At 40.2% G+C, this 23,593-nt stretch overlaps 1 protein-coding gene across 1 annotated transcript in view; it reads left to right on the top strand.

Annotated features, from left to right (window-relative positions):
• The window catches only part of COL19A1 (collagen type XIX alpha 1 chain), a gene marked incomplete at its 3' end in the record, with an annotated part of 201,173 nt that overhangs the window by 80,299 nt on the left and 97,281 nt on the right, over nucleotides 1–23,593 (top strand). Inside the window, exon 12 of the mRNA XM_082481418.1 lies at nucleotides 13,042–13,095. Within this exon, the coding sequence (XP_082337544.1) occupies nucleotides 13,042–13,095 (54 nt within the window). The remainder of the gene's footprint in view (nucleotides 1–13,041; nucleotides 13,096–23,593) is intronic.

Raw genomic sequence — 23,593 nt, 5'->3', positions numbered from 1 at the left:
GATGGATGACTGGGTACCATTACAGCTATGGATGCCTAGAAAAGATGTAATGGTTTAGAAATAGCTAAGGCTGTAAGCCTTTTCAATGGTAATTTAGATAAATGGTAATTAATTTAAAACGAATGTAACAATTTTTATGTATAAGGAGTGCTGCAGATTTAGCATCTGAGAAGATATTCTGGAGGAGCAAAGAAATATCCACTGGCAGTGGTAGAGAGCACAACATCATCCCCTCTCTGTGTAGACACGTTGAGGTCCCAGTTTCCATTTAACAACTCTGAGGGTTGTGTAGCACCAGTGGGGTGAATGGTGGGGCTTGGGTCAGGGCACCTGTGTTCAGAAGAGAGGGTAGAGACTGGCATGGACCTTGAGTGGGCTACTTGGGGAAAACGAGAAGAATGGGCAGCATATGTACGTGTATTTCTGAGAGAGATGGAAGAGAATGAGATTAATTCAGAAGCCAGAGTGGGGTACATCAGTACTAATGTGGGAATAAAACCAAGATTTCTAGTGTGTCCTAGCTCTTCCATTTGACTGTGCTGCCTTCCAGAAGGTACGTGGTCTGGATGTCGTCTGTAAGTAGTAAACCTTACTCCTTTTCCGAGTCAAAAGTCAAATACAGAATTTGTGATTTCCTTGCTTTTCATCAACTTGGCTAGTGACCTGTTTGTATTCTGTGATGAGTGGAAGGTGTCCCATGGTCAGTCTGTGCTTTTGGTTCACCAGAAGGGAGGGGTCATCCTCTACTGCAGCTACCTTGTCTTTCAGCTCAAGCGCTAAAGCTTATTGCTGTGAATTAAAATATTCTCTCTTCTGACTCCACAGATGATCTCTGGTGAAAGGCCTTATAATTCATTATGACAGATGATTTTTCTTGTTTACCATTTATTAATCTGAACAGACTGAATTTAAAAAAGATGATTGCTGAGTCAAAAGATAAGAAATGCCAGAATAAAATTAATTTGCAAACTAAATGTGACCTCAATTGGATTAGAGAGAGGCCTGGAAATAGCCCATCATATGAGTGTTCCCACAAGATAGTCTCAGAGAATAGGTCTGACTGAAGTTGAACAACCAGTCATTTTTGTTCAAACTTATTTTCTTATCACTGTTTCTGGATTTTTTTTTTGTTGCCTGCTTCATTTTTTTTTTTTAACTTTTCCTTGATTATCTGTGCCTTCCCTTTTTTCTGGCTCATAACTTACCTTTCCTGTTGTGCAGACACCCACCCATACACATATTTGTCCATTCTCTTTCCCGATTTTACTTTTCCAAAAACTATTTACATTTCACTAATACCTTTGCATAGTATCTTTGAGGAAAGAGTTGTCTTTAACTGGAATTGCAGTGAGAAGCATTGTAGGTACAGCATACCATAACATGAGTACTTCAGCTCTTTACATGGGTTCTGGATAAGTTTGGGTAGTATCATTGATCTGGTCTTACAGTTAGCCAGGACTAAAAATTAAAGTAGTTTCATATGGCTGTAATTCTCAGTATTTTCTGACAGTGTAGTTGAGGTGGGATATTTTTTCTCAATCCCAGATCTGGTGATAGCTTTAACTTTGAGTGAGTGTAGTTCCTGGATTTCCAATTGAAAGTGCACTTTTATACCGATACACTTGTATGTTTACATACATATTTATGTGTGTGCTAGAATAAGTCATGCTCTCCTAGGAAATATAATACAATCACGAAAATATTTAGTAACATACCGAATAATAGATTTCTAAATTAAATCACTTCTGACTTAATTATTTTGATTTACTGCAGTGCAGTTATTAAAGGAAAGATTTCTTTACCCAGAACTTCAAGCCAGGAAGGAGGCTCTGGAGGAAGGCGGCATTACAGCAATAGAGAGTAAGCACAACTGAATCCTTGCTGGCAGGTGCAGTGTATAACTTTAACATAGCGAACTGAATAGAGCTCCTGCAATGTGAGTCTCCTTTCTGTCAAACGGGAGGCAGTTCTTGGGAGCTGCTGAGCAAAGATACGCTGTAAGACTGAGCTGGCGGGGCTCCACGGCAAGAAGGCCATCGGTACACTGCAGCTGCTACTATCAGTGAGATTATGTTGTACGCACTGTTGCAGAGGATTATTCTTTATAAGAGTATTGACATGACAGGTATCTAATGAGAAGAGGCAGTCGGATAATGTAATAAAACAGAATTGATGCTGCAATATCAGGAAACATCTTTCAGCATAAATTACATATATGCTTAGGCAGCCTTGTTGTTTTTATAGTTTAGCGTCATATTGTGACACCTTTTTAAAAATTCTTTTATGTGGTATTTCTAAAATAGGCATGAATGTGAAGAAGTAAATTTGCAGGTGAAATAGAATCATAGAATCATAGAATGGTTTAGGTTGGAAAGGACCTTGAAGATCATCGAGTTCCAACCCCCCTGCCATAGGCAGGGACACCTCCCACTAGACAAGGATGCCCAAGGCCATGTCCAGCTTGGCCTTGAACACCTCCAGGAACAGGGCCTCAACAACCTCTCTGGGCAACCTGTTCCAGTGCCTCACCACCCTCAAAGTGAAAAGCTTCTTCTTTATGTTTATTCTGAACCTGCCCTCTTCCAGTTTAAAGCCATTCCCCCTCGTCACTGGGCTCCCTAAATGGGCTCTTGCAGGTTTGAGTGAAAGTTGTTTGCAATTAGGATAAGGATCAGAATCCATGAACAGAGTGTGATGAAAGAAGAAACAACATAACGGCTACTCACATGGGTCACTCTCAAAGAGGAGATGACAGAACCTTGTTCATGAATATACCACAAAAAAACCCTCTGTGGGTGCATGTGAGCGGGGAAAGCTTTCCACAATCTGCAAAGACAGATGTCGATGTTACTACTGAAAAGTCAGCAACATACGTGTTTAAGTGCATTTCAGTCTCCAAAGCACTTTTTTTTCTGCCACTTAGCAGTAGGTGATGTTTGTTGAGGTAATGCTGTCAGTGATAAAAGCAGTCTTCCTCCCCCATCTCCTCCTTTCCAGCTGCTTCTTCCTATCCCCAGTGTCCCTGTGCACTGCTATTGCAACTGTTTGTGTGAGGCCCAGTAAAGTAAATAAATCAGGTAACTGTTTTGACCAAAAAAAGCCTCTGTTTACTGGGTTATCTCCCAGCAGATACTGTTTCCCCAGCCTGCTGTCTGGCTTTTCTTCAGCAACCAAGGTATTCCAGAAGAGTAGGCATATTTTAATGACCAGAAGGTGCTGCAGTCCTTTATAGATGACTTTTTGGGCTGGAGAAGAACAGTATGATTTCTTTTGGATGAAGCTAAACTGAAGGATGTACTCCAGGAACAAGCCTGAGTTGCTGAAATTGCTAATAGCTCTTGAGTTCATGAAAACAGACTAAAGCTAATCCAAGATAGGTTTGGAATAGCTCCAACAAAATACACATAGTGTGAACATCTAGTACTCTGCATCATTTGCTCTCTAGATCCTCTTCTCTTGTGCTGCAGTGTTTGCTAAAGTAGACATACCTAGAGAAAACTTTGAAGACCTCAGGCACGCAAGTCAAGGGTATTAAGGCTTTTATCAAAGATCTGCACAAAAGTTAGAGAATGGTAAATTTTACAGAGGTGTGTGTCTAATGTAGCTAACCCAATCAACAGCTTTATGCTGCGACTTTGTACAGTACACTCATTGGCTGTCTTTGTGTGTTTTTTATTTTATTTTAAGAAAGCAAAGAAGGTAGCTCAGAAGAGCAGCTTATTTACAACAAAAGCTCAGAGTTTCTGTGGAGAGTAAGTGGAGACTGAGTTGCCTTAGATGTCTACAGAGAACATATCATTGATCTTTCTCATAGGGTGAGGCAATATATATTGTGCACAGATAAAGAAGTTTTGGCCTGTATCCTTTTATGAGTTTTAGGTACTTACTGAAGGCCAGTGTTAACTGAAACTTGCTTCTGATGTCAATAGCCAGCCAGTAGATAGAGCTCAAATTTCCCAGGATGCCCTTTCTAAAGATGCTTCCTTCTCTTCAGTAGGCTGCAGAACATTCTCTCACCTATTTATTCTAGACCCATTAATTTTTCACACTTCACTGCAGTGGTCCAGCTAGAATAGAAATGAGAGAATTGTTTTGCTGCATGGTATCCTATGGGCTGGTTGTATGGACAGTTGCCAGGGAAGTGGGAGCTGTGGATTTTGATCCTCTCAAAAAGAGAGAAAACTTCCTGCATTAAATCTACAATTACTAAATTTTATGCAAAAGGCAACCATTTCCAGCTTTTCTAGCTGTGTTTTGATTGGCCTTAGTGAAGTCTGACTGAGCAAGGGGTGCTTATTTTGAACATGAATGAAGCCTCCTCCCCGGATGAATATCCACCGGAAGACTGAACACATCACACCGTAGGATTATACCAGGGTCCACAAGAGCTTTATTGAAACCTCAAGTTCCTTGTCCAAAGTATGCATTTCTATGACCTTAATAAACTACTTACTGTAGTCAAAGAAAATAGAGGTAACCAATGCTACTGTCTGTGTGAGCCTGATGGACGCGGTTAATAGTCACAGCTACAGAAAATGCCGTTATTTTGGTTGTCATGGGACAGAAATAAAGCTAAAGGTGCAGCCTTTGCAGAAAAGACATAGCAGTCCCTCAGCTTGTGCAAGCACGTGACGTTCCTTTAACTGTCTGCAGAACATCTTTTAGAGTATAAATAACGATGGCAATAGCCTGCCAAAACCGCGAAAGCACGGGTGTCTAAAAAATACTACGTTCTGTGAAAGCAATACTATTTGTCAACTGCTGACAAGAACAGATAGGCTTTAGGTTGCCATAGGAGATCAGCCTTGAAAAGAAACTAGTTTATTCCTGCTACGGAAAAATCTTCATTCAACACTAACACTAAGCCAGTATAAACAGAAACCTCGCCACTAAAGGACAGATAGAATTTTAAACAATTGTAGCTGAAAGTCAAATCCATTTGTAGTATTTACTTAAGAAAGGGAAAAATTATGTGCTTGTTAGATGACACAGCTTTTTTCTTTTTAGGTTTTAATCTACTGATAGATACGCAAGATACTTAAATTCAAAATTATAGTGGAGTTTGGTGCTGGAAACTTAGAGCCAAATTCAACTATTAGTTTTGTTTGTGAGTGATGTAAAAGCAAAATTTTGTAAAAACTCAAGTATTTGTCAAGTCAAAACATGTATTATGATTCGCTTGTGTTAGGCACAGTACAAAGAGCAGACCATTTATCTCATCCCAAAGATATTGTAATTAAAATATAAGGTTTAAGACAGAAGATGGATACCTACAGAACAACCAGATTGGTTGGTTAATTAAAAATTAAATAATATAAAAGATGATGCTTCATGTACTGTGTAGATTTTGTGTTTATCGAACCAGAGAAGAGCTGGGCTGAAGGGAGAGATTGCTGAATGGGGAAAAATGGTCTGACTTTGTGTAAGCCTTGCAATGCCGAGTTGTGCACTGAGTTTAGTACTTAGGTTTCCCGGTGTTTAAGTATGTGTGCATGAGAACCAGCAAAGGAGAAGGTAAATGATGAGCAGAATTTTAGTGATGACATTCCTAATGGGTGGAATGGCATTCCTAGTGGGTGGAGGAGAGCAGGATGAGGGAGCATTTGTGAAAGTAGTGTGATCAAGTCCGGCTGAAAGTCGTAGCTCTGTAGACAGCTGAAAAAGGTTATGTCTAAGGTCTAGATGTGGTTTGTATCTGAGCGACTCATGTCTAGATTATCCCAGTTCTTGGTGACCAATAGAATCAGTGTTTTTTCAGTTATAAGAGAGGAATCTTTGTCAAGGAAAAACTGTTGAAAGAAACATTTAAAACTAATTCAAATGGTTAGATATCAACAAGAAGGTACTGGAAAGTTAAGATGTTCTCTTGGACAGGAGGCAAGTCTGCAGTAGAAGTGTAAATGATGACTCAGAAATTATTGTTGATTTCAATCAACATTGCTGGTAGCCCTGCTGTGTCATTTTCTAGATGTGAAAGAATGGAATTTGAGTTTTCTGAAGGCTTAGTTCTCAAGTATTTCATAGTTCTGTAGGCTATGTAAGAAAATATTTCAGTAAGACGATAACTGGGGACACTTTATTGCCTGCCAGGGTGCCATGGAATTGATAGACTGTTTGAGAAATCGGTGTTTGTGGATGTTGCAATGTGAGAGTTTAGCTTTCATGAAGAACGTAAAAGTACGCCTAAAGTACATGACTTGTTTGAATGTGGATACAGTCCTTCAATCTAAAGAGGTTGCTAACTCTTCAGAACAGGTTTATCTGTCCACTCCTGTTTCATCTGTATTATTTGGTTTGATTTTTATTTTGCTGTTCATTATCTCTGAACTGATACAATCACTGTGCTTGGTGATAATGGCATGGTGACGGTGCAAACAGCTCAAGCAGATTGTTATCGTGTATATTGCTGACATTTGCATTAATGTTTGTCTGGTTTTCAATGGCTTAATGAAAAAAGAGAATTCATTTATTAAATGAGAGAATTTTGACTCTTTAAGACACGTGCCTCCTGCAAACACTGTATTCATTACCCATCAAAGACATCATCCTAAGAAAAGCTAAAACTATTTTGACATGTGACTTGGTCACATTTTCCAAGAGAGAGCAATCATAGCAGAACCAAGGAGCAGTCTCGTGGAAATGTTATCCTGGAAGAGTGTACAGGGTTATATCTGCCTCACCCTCATTAAGACACACATACGATGAAGTCTCATCAAGTCCGTCCAGAGCATTCTCAAGCAAAATCTACAGTTAAGGCAATTTCACTCTATTCTTAGATCCTTACAGTACTTCTCTGCCTTTGTTAACCCCAGTTCCCCCACACACATACCTCTTCCCCCCTAAATCTTTTTGGCTACAAATTAAACCTCTTATTTCTGTTATTGCTATGGAAAAATGTATTGTCCCATTTGTAGCATTCTTTTCCATATTTGAGATTCATCAGTGTGTCCTATGTTCACTTTTTCTACCTAACTTTTTTTTTTTTCAATCTTTCTATCGTTCTGATTTGGAGAAGAGCTGATACCTAAAAGCTGACAAAGTTCCATCAAAAATATGATGTCTTGAACTAGACTCTGTTTTCATCAGTGGCAAGTAAACCAGAATAATTGGCTTTTTTAAATTTGCATTTGAAATACAGAATGGAGCCTTTTAAAAAAGCTTTGTGTTACAGTACTGCTCACTATGTGATCCATGATAATCATAGAATCATAGAATGGTTTACGTTGGAAGAGACCTTAAAGATCATCTAGTTCCGTCCCCCAGCCATAGGCAGGGACACCTCCCACTAGACCAGGTTACTCAAAGCCCCATCCATCCTGGCTTTGAACACTCCCAGGGATGGGGCATCCACAACTTCCCTGTTCCAGTGTCTCACCACCCTCATAGTGAATTTTTTTTCCTAATATCTATTCTAAACCTGCCCTCTTCCAGTTTGAAGCCATTCCCCCTCGTCCTATCACTACATGGCCTTGTAAAAAGTCCCTCTCCAGCCTTCTCGTAGGCCCCCTTTCAGATACTGGAAGGCTGCTATAAGGTCTCCCAGGAGCCTTCTCTTCTCCAGGCTGAGCAACGCCAGCCCTCTCAGACTGTCTTCATAGGAGAGGTGCTCCAGCCCTCTGATCATCTTTGTGGCCCTCCTCTGGACTCGCTCCAATAGGTCCATGTTCTTCTTATGTTGAGGGCTCCAGAGCTGGATGCAGTACTCCAGGTGGGGTCTCACGAGAGTGGAGAAGAGGGGCAGAATCACCTCCCTTGACCTGCTGGCCACGCTTCTTTTGATGCAGCCCAGGATATGGTTGGCTTTCTGGGCTGCAAGTGGATATTGCCAGCTGATGTTGAGCTTCTCATCCACCAACAGCCCCAAGTCCTTCTCCTCAGGGCTGTCCTCAATCCATTATCCGCCCAGCCTGTGTTTGTACATGGGATTGCCCCAGCCCATGTGCAGGACCTTGCACTTGGCCTTGTTGAACTTCATGAGGTTTGCACAGGCATACCTCTCCAGCCTGTCCAGGTCCCTCTGGACGGCATCCCTCCCCTCCAGTGTGTCGACTACTTCACATAGATTGGTGTCGTCAGCAAGTTTGCTGAGTGTACACTCCATCCCAACATCCATATCGCCCACAAAGATGTTAAACAGCACCAGTCCCAGTACCGACCCCTGAGGAACACCACTTGTCACTGTTTGCCACTTGGACATGGACCCATTGACAACAATCCTTTGAGTGCAGCCATCCAGCCAATTCCTTATCCACCGAGTGGTCCATCTGTCAAATAAATGTCTCTCCAATTTAGAGACAAGGATGTTGTGCGGAATGGTGTCAAATGCTTTGTACAAGTCCAGATAGATGACATCTGTTGGTCTCCCCTTATCCACCAGTGACGTAACCCTGTGGTAGAAGGCAACCAAATTTGTCAGACATGATTTACCCTTGGTGAAGTAATGTTGGCTGTCACTAATTGCCTCCTTATTTTCCATGTGCCTTAGCAGAGTTTCCAGGAGGATCTGCTCCATGATCTTGACAGGCACAGAGGTGAGACTGACTGGCCTGTAGTTCCCTGTAGTTCCCTAGGTCTTCTTTTTTACCCCTTTTAAAAACGGGGGTTATGTTTCTCCTTTTCCAGTCAGCAGGAACTTCACCGGATTGTGACAACTTCTCAAATATGATGGATAGTGGCTTGGCAACTTGATCTGCCAGTTCCCTCAGGACCCTCGGATGAATCTCATCAGGTCCCATGGACTTGTGCACCTTCAGGTTCCTTGGCTGGTCTTGAACCTGGTCTTCTCCTACAGTGGATGGTACCTCATTCTCCCAGTCCCTGCCTTTGTTTTCTGCAACTTGGGCGGTGTGGTTAGATCCCCAGATCCTTTTCTGAAGTAGTGCTATGGGGACTATTCTTTACTTGTTATTTGCACACTTGATTTCTCCATTTGGAGCGCACTACACTAACATTTATTGGACTTGATGGTTTTGATCGCTGTTCTGATTGATTGAAGTAATTTTGCATTTTAAGTTTTTTCTACAAAGAATAAAAATGGATGGCTGCCTCATTCCTCCTGACAGGAAGAGGCAATTAATCAGCGCAGTTTTGGAGCCATGGATTGGCCTGGCTTCAGATCATTCTATGCATGAGATTTTGGATTCAGTTGAGGTGGTAGTTTGCCTTTATATAGCCTCTCTGGCTTAGAAATGCTTAGAGCTTGCTTAGGAATGCGATGTGTGACACTAAGCAGTATTTAGCCAGTATGAACATCTTCAGTATTGCTTAGTCTGTGTAAGTGAAGCAGGAAGGAAAGATCTTTCTCTTGACATGTTATTTGGCTTTGTCGGGCACGACACCTGTTGTTTGGGGCTCTTTCACAAGATGGTGGTTGCACAGTTTGGAATCAGAAGTTTTTTGGTCATGATTTCTTGATAAGTGTATTTACTGAGCTCTCTGAATTGCTGATGTCTGTGAAGCTTTGTGATTGCTTGCTTTCTTGCTGTGTCTGAGTATCCTAAATAGGTGGCTTTGGAAGACACAGGCTTCACTGTGACATCCTTCCAGGTCATCACTGTTGCTTTTAGTTTACTGGAAATGGAAGCGCAAGGTTTTATGCTGTCTTTTTCTGACTCTGCTTAGGTAGTGGTCTTGTGTGATACAGGGTTACAGCCTGTTTGCAAATAAGCTTCTTGTGTCGTTCTTTCGTTTCCATGCGTACTATCTTAAAGATAGGTAGGGTGAAATCACAGAGTTTCAGAGGTTAAAAATTATAAGGTACCCACACTAAGTTAGTGATACTGTATAGCTTGCGTACTTGGGAGAGTATTTCAGCTATTGTTAACAATGGTACTTGAAAATGCTTGGAACAAAGGATATCAGGAATGCCTGATTAGTATCATTAACAGAGCAGCACTGCAAAACAAACTTTACCTTTTTAGGCAAATTTTTAGGTATTAATGTCTTTATATTTCCAAATGTGTTACTTTGCCGTTATAAGAAAGAGGATATAGTATGCAAGGAAAATGAGGCAGCCTTAAAATTGTCAAGTGAGTTGAAGGTCGGTGCTCTAGTCTTGCAGAGGCCACATGTGAACCCCTGGCTCTAATTAAAGAATGTTACCACTGAGTTCAGTGTGTCTGCTATTACACACAGCAGACTGAATCCCTCCCAGCACTTATACTGGAGCAACCCCATCAGCTTGTTCCATTGGGGTAATCAAAAGCAGAATGCACCCAAAGAAATAGAAACAATTCAGCGTTATATTGGATTAGTTTTAGTTAGCTAATAAACAAGGCATGGCAATTTCGGAGTTTTGTCATCCTGTTTTTGCAATAGCCTTTAATTGTCTCATCTGAATATAGTATAAGCAGGCAGGAACATTAGATATAAAATGGCATTAACACATTTTTCTCTCTTTTTTTGTTAATCTATGAGGTAAGCCACAATGTTGATTATTAACAGCCGCCTCTACACTCCAGAGTGACTTCAGCGATTCTGCGAATTGGCTAGATTTGAAGCTGTTAATTATGCAGTATAGTGTGCTCCATAAAGGCAGAAGTGAGCGTGACTTGGCTCAGCTCTCATGAGAATAAATTGTAAAAATTGGACCTCTGTTTGATTTGAATTCTGTCTTCACAGAGGACACGGACATTCTATATGACAGGCTTGGCGAGGACAAATCATTTACTCTTTTAAAAAATCAGAATAGGTTCATAGTAAAATCACATGCCTGGCAGTAAGCCCACAGCTCTTGGGACTTTGCAGAGGTCTGGGCTCATTAGTAGGAGGTGCTTTTCATCACTTCATAAGAAACTGATAAGCATCTTAAATCTGAATATCTTGTAAATGATAAGGAAGGGAGCTTTTCTTTCTTCCCTGCATTCACCAGCAACACTTGTATGTGTCTAGAGCTGCCCTACAGCATTTTAAAGTTACCGTCTCCCTACTGTAGACGAAAAAGGCATGGTCTCCAACACATGCTGCTCCTCTAACACCGAGGCAAATGATAAGCGAGGTTGAGGGGAGGGTCATCTTTCCATCTTTTGGTTTAGGCTCTCTGTTTAGATTTATATGTAAATGTAGATGTTGCACAACAAATTATGACAAGGTACTTTTACCTTAGGTTTCCACCTATACCTCAAGGAATTTATGGGATACTACTACTTCTGAAGCAAATCTGTACATATTTGTATCATTTTCTCTTAAAGTATGAAAGCAGATAAACAAATCATAGAAGAAAAAACAGCTCCATAAATTGGAATGATTTTAAAATCTCCTAGAAATATATTTGGATAAAGAGATACTATGTCAAATACATGACTGTACCTTTGTAGCTGTTGCAAGGTTGTAACAGTTGTCAGTGTAACTGATAGTAGTTGAAAGGTCCTGAAAGCAGTGTTAAATGTCCAGTGTGTCACAGTGATGAAAAGTAAAATGTCATTTTTGCAGTTTCTTCTAAAAGTGTTAAGTAAGCTATTTAAAGAAGAATAGTACGTTTGGGACTTCAACTGTTATTTTTCTAAACTGACATCAAAAGAAAATTACTGTACTGTCTCAACCAAAGTCTTAATCCATAGAACAAAGATAACTTTATAGATTAAATACACTAAAATAACCAGTGTGAAATTCCTATAACTGTTTGTTGTCATTTAAACTTTTGCAATAAATGCATAGATTTACTGGTTTAATTTTTACTTTTTTTACAAGCAAGAAAGGCAATACTTGAGGAAAAACCTTAACAATATGATTCAGGCTAATGCGTAGCATTAGTTTTGTTATCAACAAGATGTATTAAAATGGAACAATGAACTAGCAAAGCCATCTTGTGCATGGGATTATTAAATTCACAGTTTGCTGTTGCTAATTTGTTAGTAGGCTTCAGTTGTTTGAGAAAGCTCATATAAACTCATTTTGTAAAACCGATTATTAGATGAAATGCCCTCTGTCATTGCCACTGGAGGAATGGCTCTGAATCAGAGCTGTGTCACAAATGGAGTTAGCTGAATGATCTCAGTACAATACCATTTACCTAACAGAATTATGAAGATGATGCTGACATAATGAATAGGTTCTGCTCAGACAAATATATTCCCCTGGAGATAATTGAAATTCAGTGCAGATCTGTTTTCTTTCTTTGCTTGATGGAAAGAGCTTGGACTCTAGTACAGTCCTCGCACTTTTATCAGAATCATGTTACTTTTATGATTCGAAAAAGTTCAGTCTAGTGACAGAGATGCAATTACAGAGCTGTTTACACTTGTTGGTTCTGGAAGACATTCTCCCTTAAATTATGCTTCTTAAACAGGAGTATTTTGTTCACTTTGATGAAATATGTGTTAACTAGAATAGCATTGTAGTTAGAGATAATACAGAACTGAATCCTTTCATGTATCCTACAAAGAATATTGTGTTTTGTAGTCAGTGTTTCATGAGCAAACGCAGGAACCACCCTGTGTAGTGGATTTTGAAGGATCATTCCCATCATTTTTTTTTTTTTGATTCATGATGTTGTTCATATTCATACGTGTGAGAAAATTTTCAGAACAAAAATTGTTTCCATTTTTCAAATGCAATCAGTGAACCGTATACCAGTATGAGTTAAAGAGAAATAATAATATTGAGGACAGTTCTGTTATCAGATATTTAAAACAAGAATTGTTTATTTAAAAACAGTCTTAGAATGAAAGCAATTAATTTAATGTCAATGTTAAGATTTTCAAAAGGAAAACTGTTCCCCAGTGTAAATTTCTGTTTCACGAGCATATTCATGGAGCACTGTGAGAACCAAGAATATTTTTATGTGGTGAGTCTTTATGGATGTTCAGTGGCACTGTGAAATACAGAGAGCTATAGCTCTCAGACTGCTAGACATTTTTCAGAGGCATTTATTTGGAAAGAATTTATGTTGGAATGTAAGAAATAATTTTGCTTGTGCAGCCAGCAGTGTATATGTAGCACTTCATGTAGAACAGACTAGAATCTTAAAATATTTTTCCAGTTAAAAAATGACATGGGTTAGTATTTGTCTTGTATAATAAAATAAATGTTCGTTTTTTGTAGGGTGAAAAAGGAGATAAAGGAGAACCAGGACCAGAAGGCATTCATGGAAGAGAGGTAAACTGAGTGATGATGAAACAGTCAAGTTACAGACTTTTGGGGGGATAGTTAAGCAATGAAATTCGTAAGTTATTTAAGGAGAATGATGGATTTAGAAAATGCATGTGCCTGGAGAGTTAGCATCCACTGGATGATGGGGCAAGAAAAAGAGATGCATTCAGGTGGGATATGAGTTCTTACAGCTTCAGGTTGGACAGAAGAGCTGTAGGTAAGGATGTGGTAGTTCCATGATATTTCTGCTGAGGGCTTGTGAGATAAACTGAATCAAGCATGGACATTAAAGCAAAACTGTATAGATGAGAAACATGCCTGGGTGGTTAATCTGCTGGAAAAGAGGGCATTTCTGGAGGCAGGATAAAGCTAGGCTCAGAGCCTTGGTTTTTGAAAGGAAAATACACAGTATGTTGGCCATTGCTGGGTGAGAGCCCTGGGTCTCTCACTGTGCCATGTGGCTCATGTGATAGAGAATCTGAGTTAAACTTTCACTTTTTTTCTCTGCCAGATTTCACTACCTACTTAGTTAATTGGTCTGGTTCATATTTGAGATAGAGCATGAATCTGCATCTAAAAATACTGGATAATCCTGGTCATTGAGTTCACATTCAAGCTTGAACCTGAGTTAACACTGTAGACAGGCCCAGTAATAAACCTTACTTTTGCCTAATTTATTTTTAAATTTAAATTTATTTTTATATATATTAAACCAAGACGAGAGGGCAGAATATCAGAATTTTTTTCAATGTAATTCTAAAATGGGCAACCAACATGATTTGAATAGCAAGATTTAAAAAAAAAAAAAAATAAAATCAAGGCAACAGTTTTCTTTATCTCTCTCTTCCCCGCCTGTCTCCTCCTTGACCTAGCTGGGGGTCAACCTGCGTTTAGGTTTCAGTGCAGGATACTGTAGGGTTTCCAATTGCAGAGAGTTGCAGTTGAAGGCAGAGAGCATCTCACGGAGGGATCTGAACCTGACTGTCCAAATTCTTTGGGGAATGACTGGCATTAGGACTGGAATCCAGATACAGGATTTGGAAAAAATGTTCAGCAAAGCTCTTTTAACCAACTTTACCAAAAGAGTAAAAGGGTCAGCATTTGACACAACAATGCTATGACCGTCTAGCTGGGTCTACTGAAAATGCAGTAAAACAGACTATATAACTACGACACTTTTTATGTCATCTGGCTTTCTACGCGTACTGTAACCCTAAAAGTATTTTTCTTATTTTAGGTTATTATAATTTAATGCTAGATAAATCAGGCTATTTTTGACTAATAGTGGATGTCCTCCATATGAAAACATATACTATGTACTGAGCTGAAACTACGTTTAGGTATTCAAAGAGGTATTCTCTTGTAGCCTGCCTGTCTCTAAAGGTGAACCATATACTTCTGTCATGCATACATATATGCTGACAGGATGGAAAAAACACATCTGTGTTTCTTTCCATAGCTCTGGGGACATTTCTGTGTTGGTCTTACACGATCTCCTTTACTACATGGGATCTTGTTCCATAAACCTTTTAGGAAGAGTAAGGTATACCAAGTATCTGGTGAACTCTAGAACATATTTGACATAGTGGCACTGTGAAAGTGTAAAATATCAAACCTTTATATTTTGAAATATTTACTGAACTGTTGTAATATGTCAAGAATGGTAGATTATCATCATGGGAACTGTCATTAAAACATTTTGGAAGTAAAATTGCACAAGGCAATATAACATTATATTGTTTGAATCCACACATAATTCCTTTTGAACAACACTTACATAAAATGCTTCGGATTCAGCTATCGCTGTGCATGGAGATGCCAGTCATTAAGTTTAAATTTAAAGGACTGTGTATCATTGACTCTTGGTTGCTATCAGTGTCTCCTAAACTCATTCCACATACAGAAATGTAACATCTGATATTTCTGAAATAATCAAGTTAATCTGCTTTCATGGGTGTAATCTCCAGTGCTGTATAAAGAAAGCCTGAAAACACTTAAAGTTAGCAGTATCGGCTGCTGACAGCTGTTTTCTCTGCCTGAGGGAGTGAGGGTTTCTGTACTCACAAGTGAAGAACTTGAAAATGATGACTGAACATTTTATCTTGCACAAATGGTAGAAACATATTTGAATTTATTTTAATCAAAATCAGGAAAGTAGGTGTCACAGAACAGTTTTGCTTGCTGTTACTTCTTACGTGTTCCTAGCTGTACAAAAAGTTCTTGCTAGAATGAAGTAGCATGACAGAGGGGAAGGCAGACCTGATTTGGAGACTAGGCTTTCTGTAACGATGAAGAGATACCTAAAAATTTTAATTCCTTCATCCCTCACTGTTTGTGCTAACTGGGTCAGTTAATCTCATTGAGAACCAGGTTTGGATGCAGGAAATGTGAGTACATTTAACCGCTCTGGGCATCTCCCAGTTTATCACTCCAGGAATCTGAGCCAAGATCTACAATGCCATGTCCCAGTCTGGGACATTATTCAAAATCCATCTGACAACATGAATACTTACTATTACTTCTAGTAACACGGTTGCCATTGTTTTTAGCTTCTTAAGGAGTAGGTATAAATAACTAAATATATTACTAATGTAGTCCTCCCATGCGATGTGTTCACGTTACATCTGTAAACAGGTATTTGCCCGTATAATATGAACAGCCAGTTTGCTTGAGTAGCATCTCTGGTTTGTCCCTTGAGACTTTTTTAGCCACTCGACATTAACAATGCTATCATTTGTATCACTATAACAAGTGGAGCTTCATAGGCACACTGTCTGAAAGAAATCCTGATAAATACAGTTTCTTCTCCATCACGTTTGTATCCAACATGGAATAAGGACAAATTTGCAACACAAATATCCATGAAACTATCTGTGGAGTAAGGTCTATGTTCTATTCATAAGCTTGTCAGTTGAACTGAAATGCAAAGAAAATCTTTATCATTGAAACTTTTAGACTTTTTTCAGAGTCATGTTATTTTCTTGATCAGTGGTGCAGGTGGGAAGTGAATACAATGGGATACTCCCAATTAATAATTTGCTTACATAAATTAAATCCTTCAGCAAAAGTAAGTGAAAACAAAGTTTTATCATATCTATCGGCATGTGTCATGCATAGGTAGGGGAAGAATAGAGTCTTTCTTGTAAATTGTAAAAAAAAAAAGGTGTAAAAAATCTGAAATTAAAATCTAGTATATAATCTCTACAGCATGAAACCAAGTGATTCATTAATTATTTTGTTTCTTCTGCTGGGAAAGGTGATACCCTAAGTGACTTTTTAAAAACTTTCCTACAGAAAATGTTGTTGTTCTTTACATACCTGATGTCAAAGGATAGACCTCTGAAGTTCAGTAAGCAATGAAAACAATACCAGGTTTTCACTGGAAAGACAGAAAACATTGGACCTTTTTTTTATGCTTCTGGGAAAAGGTGAACAGCAGTATCACAGAATCATAGAATGGTTTAGGTTGGAAAGGACCTTGAAGATCATCGAGTTCCAACCCCCCTGCCATAGGCAGGGACACCTCCCACTAGACCAGGTTGCCCAAGGCCACATCCAGCCTGGCCTTGAACACCTCCAGGGATGGGGCCTCAACAACCTCTCTGGGCAACCTCTTCCAGTGCCTCACCACCCTCAAAGTGAAAAACTTCTTCCTAATGTTCTATCTGAACCTGCCCTCTTCCACTTTAAAGCCATTCCCCCTCGTGCTATCACTACATGCTCTAGTAAAATGTCCCTCCCCAGCTCTCCTGTAGGCCCCCTTTAGGTACTGGAAGGCCGTGGTACGATCTCCCCGGAGCCTTCTCTTCTCCAGGCTGAACAGACCCAACTCTTTCAGCCTCTCCTCATAGGAGAGGTGCTCCAGCCCGTGGATCGTCCTCGTGGCTCTCCTCTGGACACGATCCAGCAGGTCCATGTCCTTCTTCTGTTGGGGACTCCAGAGCTGGATGCAGTACTCCAGGTGGGGTCTCATGAGAGTGGAGTAGAGGGGCAGAATCACATCCTTTGATCTGCTGGCCACACTTCTGATGCAGCCGAGGATACGGTTGGCCTTCTGGGCTGCGATCGCACATTGCTGGCTCATGTTGAGCTTCTTGTCAATCAGCACCCCCAGATCCTTGTCCTCAGGGCTGCTCTCCAGCCATTCCCTGACGAGCCTGTGTTTGTGCTTGGGATTGCCCCGACCCAGATGTAGGACCTTGCACTTGGCCTTGTTGAACTGCATGAGGTTGGCTTGGGCCCACCTCTGCAGCCTGTCCAGGTCCCTCTGGATGGCATCCCTCCCCTCCAGCATGTCTACCTAGCCAAAGAGCTTGGTATCATCAGCAAACTTTCTGAGGGTGCACTCAATGAACGTTTTTATGTGATGAACATTTTTAAAGTGATCCAGTGTTTTGATATGATAGTAAGTAATTTATCTTCACACCCTCATGGCCTTTCTCTATAATCTTGAACTCTGGTGGTATTAGTGTTGTAAAGAAATATTTGGATAAGATGGCAAGAATTCTATTGCTTGAAAGTATGAAGTTGGTAATGATATTTAATTATATCTAGAGTTTGAGCATTCTCTTAGGAGCAAAAGTATAAGGAGATAGTAGGCATTGCTCAGGATCCAGAGTATTCTAGCAGTGTAGCAATTTGAAGTTTTTGCATGATATTAATGAGAAAAGAGCAATGGCATTATTTAAAACTACATGAGACATAAACTGAAAAATAGTATATTGTTTGGAGCTTTGGAAATACTTTGCTAAATTAGAAAAGTTATCCCAACATATACAGCTTGGTATTTACAGCTGCCTCTGAAGCTGTTGTTTTAATTTAGATTTTAAGGCTGCTCTGTGGAGAAAGTGTAGTTCTGTTTTCTTACTCGATAGAGTATTTCCAACTTTTATTTCTCAGCAGAGATTGTTGTTTTGATCTATAACAATTTGGTTGCACATTGTTGGTTAATGCATTGGATTGTTTACTATATTTCCTGTACTTTAGATAATATGTGTTGTTCTAGGAGATTTTAACCTGATGTGAGATTAGAATCATAGACTCATAGAATCGTTGAGGTTGGAAGGGTCCTTTAATACCATCAGGTCCAACCATTAACCTAACTTCACAAAACCACTTCTAAACCGTGTCCCCAAGTACCATATCTACCCTTTTTTTAAACACCTCCAGGGGTGGCAAAGCCATCACCTCTCTGGGCAGCTTATTCCAATGTTTGATAACCCTTTCAGTGAAAAAAATTTTCCTAATATCCAACCTAAACCTCGCCTGGCGTAACTTGAACCTATTTACTCTCATCCTATCACTTGTCACCAGGGAGAAGAGGTCAGCTCCCACCTCTCTACAATCTCCTTTCAAGTAGTTGTAGAGAGTGATAAGGTCTCCCTTCAGCGTCCTCTTCTCCAGGTTAAACAACCCCAGTTCCCTCAGTCGTTCCTCATAAGATTTGTCCTCCAGACCCCTCATCAGCTTTGTAGCCCTTCTCTGGACATACTCCAATACCTCAATGTCTTTCTTGTAGTGAGGGGCCCAAAACTGAACACAGTACTCGAGGTGGGGCCTCACCAGTGCCAAGTACGGCAGGACAATCACTTCCCTAGTCCTGCTGGTCACACTATTCCTGATGCAGGGCAGGACACTGTTGGCCTTCTTGGCCACCTGGGCACACTGCACGCTCATATTCAGCCAGCGGTCCACCAACACCCCCAGGTCCTTTTCTGCCAGGCAGCTTTCAAACCACTCCGCCCCAATCCTGTCATGCTGCTTGGGCTTGTTGCGACCCAGCTGCAGGACCTGGCACTTGGCCTTGTTGAACCTCATACCATTGGCCTCGGCCCATCGGTCCAGCCTGTCCAAATCCCTCTGTAGAGCCATCTTGCACTCAAACAGATCAACACGCCCACCTAGCTTAGTGTCATCTGTAAACTTACTGAGGGTGCATTCAATCCCCTTGTCCAGGTCATTGATAAAGATATTACAGAGAACCAGCCCCAATACTGAGCCCTGGGGAACATCACTTGTGACCGGACGCCAACTGGATTTAAATCCATTCACCACCACAGATTGAACCAGATTACTCTAATGCAGGCCAGTAAATAATGAATGATGTTTTTCCAAACAGATATCTTTTAGAGTGAAAAAACTGTTCTCTTCAAAAGGTTATGCCAGTCTTACAGCATTTTCCATTGCCACATGCATGCAGCATGGGGCATGTTAGGGAAGTAATCATCCCCCTGTACTCGGCACTGGTGAGGCCTCACCTCGAGTACTGTGTTCAGTTTTGGGCCCCTCACTACAAGAAGGACATTGAGGTGTTGGAGCGTGTCCAGAGAAGGGCTACAAAGCTGGTGAAGGGTCTGGAGGACAAACCTTATGAGGAACGACTGAGGGATCTGGGGTTGTTTAGCCTGGAGAAGAGGAGGCTGAGGGGAGACCTTATCACCCTCTACAACTACCTGAAAGGAGGTTTTAGAGAGATGGGAGCTGACCTCTTCTCCCTGGTGACAAGTGATAGGACAAGAGGAAATGGGTTCAAGTTATGTCAGGGCAGGTTTAGATTAGATGTTAGGAAGCATTTTTTCACTGAAAGGGTTATTAAACATTGGAATAAGCTGCCCAGAGAGGTGGTGGATTCACCATCCCTGGAGGTGTTTAAGAAAAGGGTAGATGAGGTGCTTAGGGACATGGTTTAGGAGTGGTGGTGTTTTTATCAGGGTAGGTTAATGGTTGGACTTGATGATCTTAAAGGTCCCTTCCAACCTCACTGATTCTATGATTCTATGATTCTATGTTGCACAAATATGTGCCTTTCCAGTGGGTGACACTTGACTGCTACAGGAGCTGCTGGAGTCCTCTGTTTGCGGTCCAGCTGATCTTTGCATATTTTTCATTGGGGAGAGCATCTGTCGTCAGCTGCCAGTGCATTTTACCTTTTTCATCTCTGTTCCTGTGATGGTGTATAAGCACTGGCTGCTGCTCTCTCTCTGAGAAAATTTTCAGTGTACGTTATAGGTTTCTCAGGCCTCAGTGAACCTGCTAGAGCATGCTAAGTCAGAATTCGTCAAGTAAAGCATTAGGGCACAAAAAGCATGTTTTACTTGGAGGGATCACTTAACATAATAACTTTCCTGACGTTCCTGAACTCTAGATTATTGATAATTTCAGGCAAAGCTAACAATTCAGTTATTTTGGTACTCTTTTTTTTGAGACTTCTCTGATCAAATTCATGTCTGTTATTATGGTAAACATTTTGTCTCAGGGTGAGAGGTTAATGCACTCCCCAGATATTTCCCAGCTGTGGATAAGTAAGTAATTGATGGCAGCTGAGAAAAGGCTGTGTGGCCCTGACTTCTGACACTGCTGCTGAGGTTTGTGTTGTGGCTGATATCTGTCTCTTCATCTCAGTATTTTGTCCTGGACGAACTGTTAAACAGAACCCTGGCTCTCAGTGCCCTTGGTCCCACTGGTCTCCAGTCCATATGGAAACCCGTCCCTCCAGTCGTCTGCTGCCAGGCAGCTTAAGCCTTAGAAACCCTGGCAGCTCTGCAAGAGTTTCCCAGTAAGCTTCCTCGCCTTACCCTAGCTTTCATGAGGCTTCTGTGTTTGCGCCCAGATCAGCTCATTGTCAGTCTACTGCCATAAGTCTTCCTCAGACTTCCCTGGCCTGTCATTTAAATCCCCCTGTTTGGGCTGCAGAATTTTTATCAGAGGGATTGCCAGCGAGTCGGTCTCAGCCAGAGAGGTGTCTGCTTATTAAACCCTTACAAATCCCTTGCGTGGCTTTTAAACACAACTGAACATCACCGTGTCAAGGTTAAAAGCAACAGACGAGTCTGCAAGAAAATCTAATTTACAGAAGCAGACTCCCTTAAATTACAGGATGCTTCTCCCGTCCTGTGCAAGCACCAACACACGTTTCCCTTTTAATATAACCCCTGCAGGGTTATGTCAAACCCTGTAAGTTATACGGGAGTACTCACAGAAGATGTGTACTTGGTTCAAGGTGTTGCTGTCATTTGATGGGCAGGTTAGATGATACTCCCAGGGGCTGGGATTCTTTCACAGGGTAGTTCCTGAGGCACTACAGGCACTTCCCAGCACAAGCAGCAAGCTGTGAATCCTCTGTTTTCTTCACCTTCTGTCCTTTTTGCTAGTGATGGTGCAGATCATCGTGTTAACCCAAAAGAATTGGCGTAGGGGAAAATTATTGTTTGGTTCCCTTTCCTTGCAAAATCATTGACTGCTCTGATCTTATCCAAATGACTGAAAACGTAGGAAGTGAAAAAACTGCTTTGTTTTCTGGTTGTGGTTATACCTGGCACTTCTTTTGGATGAATAAATTGTTCTCAAACTTGGTAAGGAACATATTTATCACATCACTGAATACAGTTATTTTTTTCTTCACTGTAGAACTCCAGAGCACAGGAAACATTGCATGAGATTGTCACTGGTTTAAAAGGAAAATTCAAATAGAAAAACTCGCCTGTTACGCCAGTAGTGTTGGGACATTATTAATGAAATCCCATTCTTTGAATAATTTGTGAAACCACGGTCCTTTCTAGAGCTTTAAAGCACAGTTACTGTTCTTTAATTATTTTTTTTCTCCTAATCCAGTTGGTTTTGTAGGCTGGCTAAGACTCCAGTAAACTGGCATCACAGAAAAATCTGGTTAAATATTTGTCAAAAATAGTCTCAACCAATATGGTAACTTCTCCTTTAAATTCCTTCAACTAGAAAAAATAGCATCGTCATCCACCTCCAAATGAAAAGCCTGCCTCTAGTTTAATCTTTCCCCTGTTGGCCCCAATTATGCTGACTTTACACCCTTATTGGTATTTGTGGTATATCTGTTCCAGTAATTTCTCTGTTGGTCAGCAATTGTGTTACAGTAAACCTGTCTTGTTATATATATAACATTTCTCATTTCTGCCATGTCTCATGTTTTTATCTTGTTAGCCTTGAGTTGGCCTTATACATGCGTATCCTAAAGCTTACTTTACATTTTGGCATTCATAGAGGAACTGCAATGTAAGTTATTCTGACCTGTAAAAAGACCAAGCTGTAGTCCTTACAGAGGAGAACTGGTACCAGCTGAAGACTGTTTGTGAACTCACAAATGTGTATTATATTGCTCCCAAAAATCTAGAATTAGATAGGGATAGTATTCAATAATTCATTCACCCTCTGTTATGAGAGCTGCTGGAATTTTTACTCAGTTCTTGAATTTATGGCAAATCTGATAACAGATTCCTTAGATCAATAGAAATTAGTTTGTTGTTTTTAAAACTGACCTCATTCTCCTGAAATATTACAGAAAACAAGTTTTTCCAATTTAGAGCTTAATCTAAAATAATCCAAATTATATCTGTTTAGAGAACCACATCCATTTTACTGAAGCATCCTGTTCTGGTCTCTGCCAGAGACAGGATACTGTACCATACTGTACTATGGTAGAAGGGGCTACAGATTTGACGTAGCATGGGAATTCTTATTTCTTATGTCATTTCAGAGACAGTCAGCAGCAGCTAAAGCTCTCAGCGTGGCTGTAGGGAAGAATAGGCATGGTACAGTACCAGATGTGTTTTTGCAAGCATTCACTATGTCTGGAACTTACTAAGATAATAATGTTTTTTAAAAGATATATAATGTGTAGAAGAACAAGAAATACTTCTTCTAAAGGGATGAGCTTTTAAGAATTTTCTCCTTGTCCCTTTCTATGTGAGTTTGACCTCTGTGGTCATCGTCTCTGCAGCAGCTGTCAAACTGCCTACCTCACCAAGGTGCACTGCAGGAACACTATTAAAAGCTTTAAACACAGCAATTAGTTAAAAATTAGCTTCATAGTTTCACAGTGCACGGCTTGGGTTCAGTATCTTTCCTCTGCAGTTGTCTTTTCTATTCAGTAGAGATATTCTATGCAGATATGTCGCCTTCTGTGACTCACAGAATTTTTTATCTTTCCTCTTCTGTAAATATACAGCCTAAGGGCTAATTCTTAAACTCAAATCTCTTGTTCCACTGCTGATTTTCTAATATTGATTTTGAACCAGATCCATACAGTCTGCATACCTGAAAAATCCCTAAAATGGCTTTTTAGAATATGGAGTGGTTGTGTTTTATGCACTCTTTCAGAAGGAGGTGAAAGTAAAATGTAGTAAATGGAGACAATATTAAAACTATGTCATAAATATGCAGATTGTAAAAAGAAAGCAATTTTTGGCTTGGTTTTTGAATCCATCTGCATATTGCATTTTTTAAGTTCAAACAGCAAAACTACTTCTGATTTAACTATTACATATTTGGCAAGCTTAATAAAGGACAAATCAAAGCTAAATCAGGGGTATTTACAACAACCACAAATTTAATCCAAAGTGGGTACTTAAATGCTCATATAGTTCTAAATGGTGTTCCTTCCAGATGGTGAATTAATGTAATTTTAGCAGGAAGTGAAGTTGCACAAATATGCAGTATTTAGAACACTCACTGATTTAATGTTTCTGTACCCACC

The sequence above is a fragment of the Vanellus vanellus genome (assembly GCF_965231255.1).
Source record: "Vanellus vanellus genome assembly, chromosome: 3".
Taxonomy (NCBI): domain Eukaryota; kingdom Metazoa; phylum Chordata; class Aves; order Charadriiformes; family Charadriidae; genus Vanellus; species Vanellus vanellus.
This window is presented reverse-complemented; position numbering and strand designations above follow the sequence as displayed.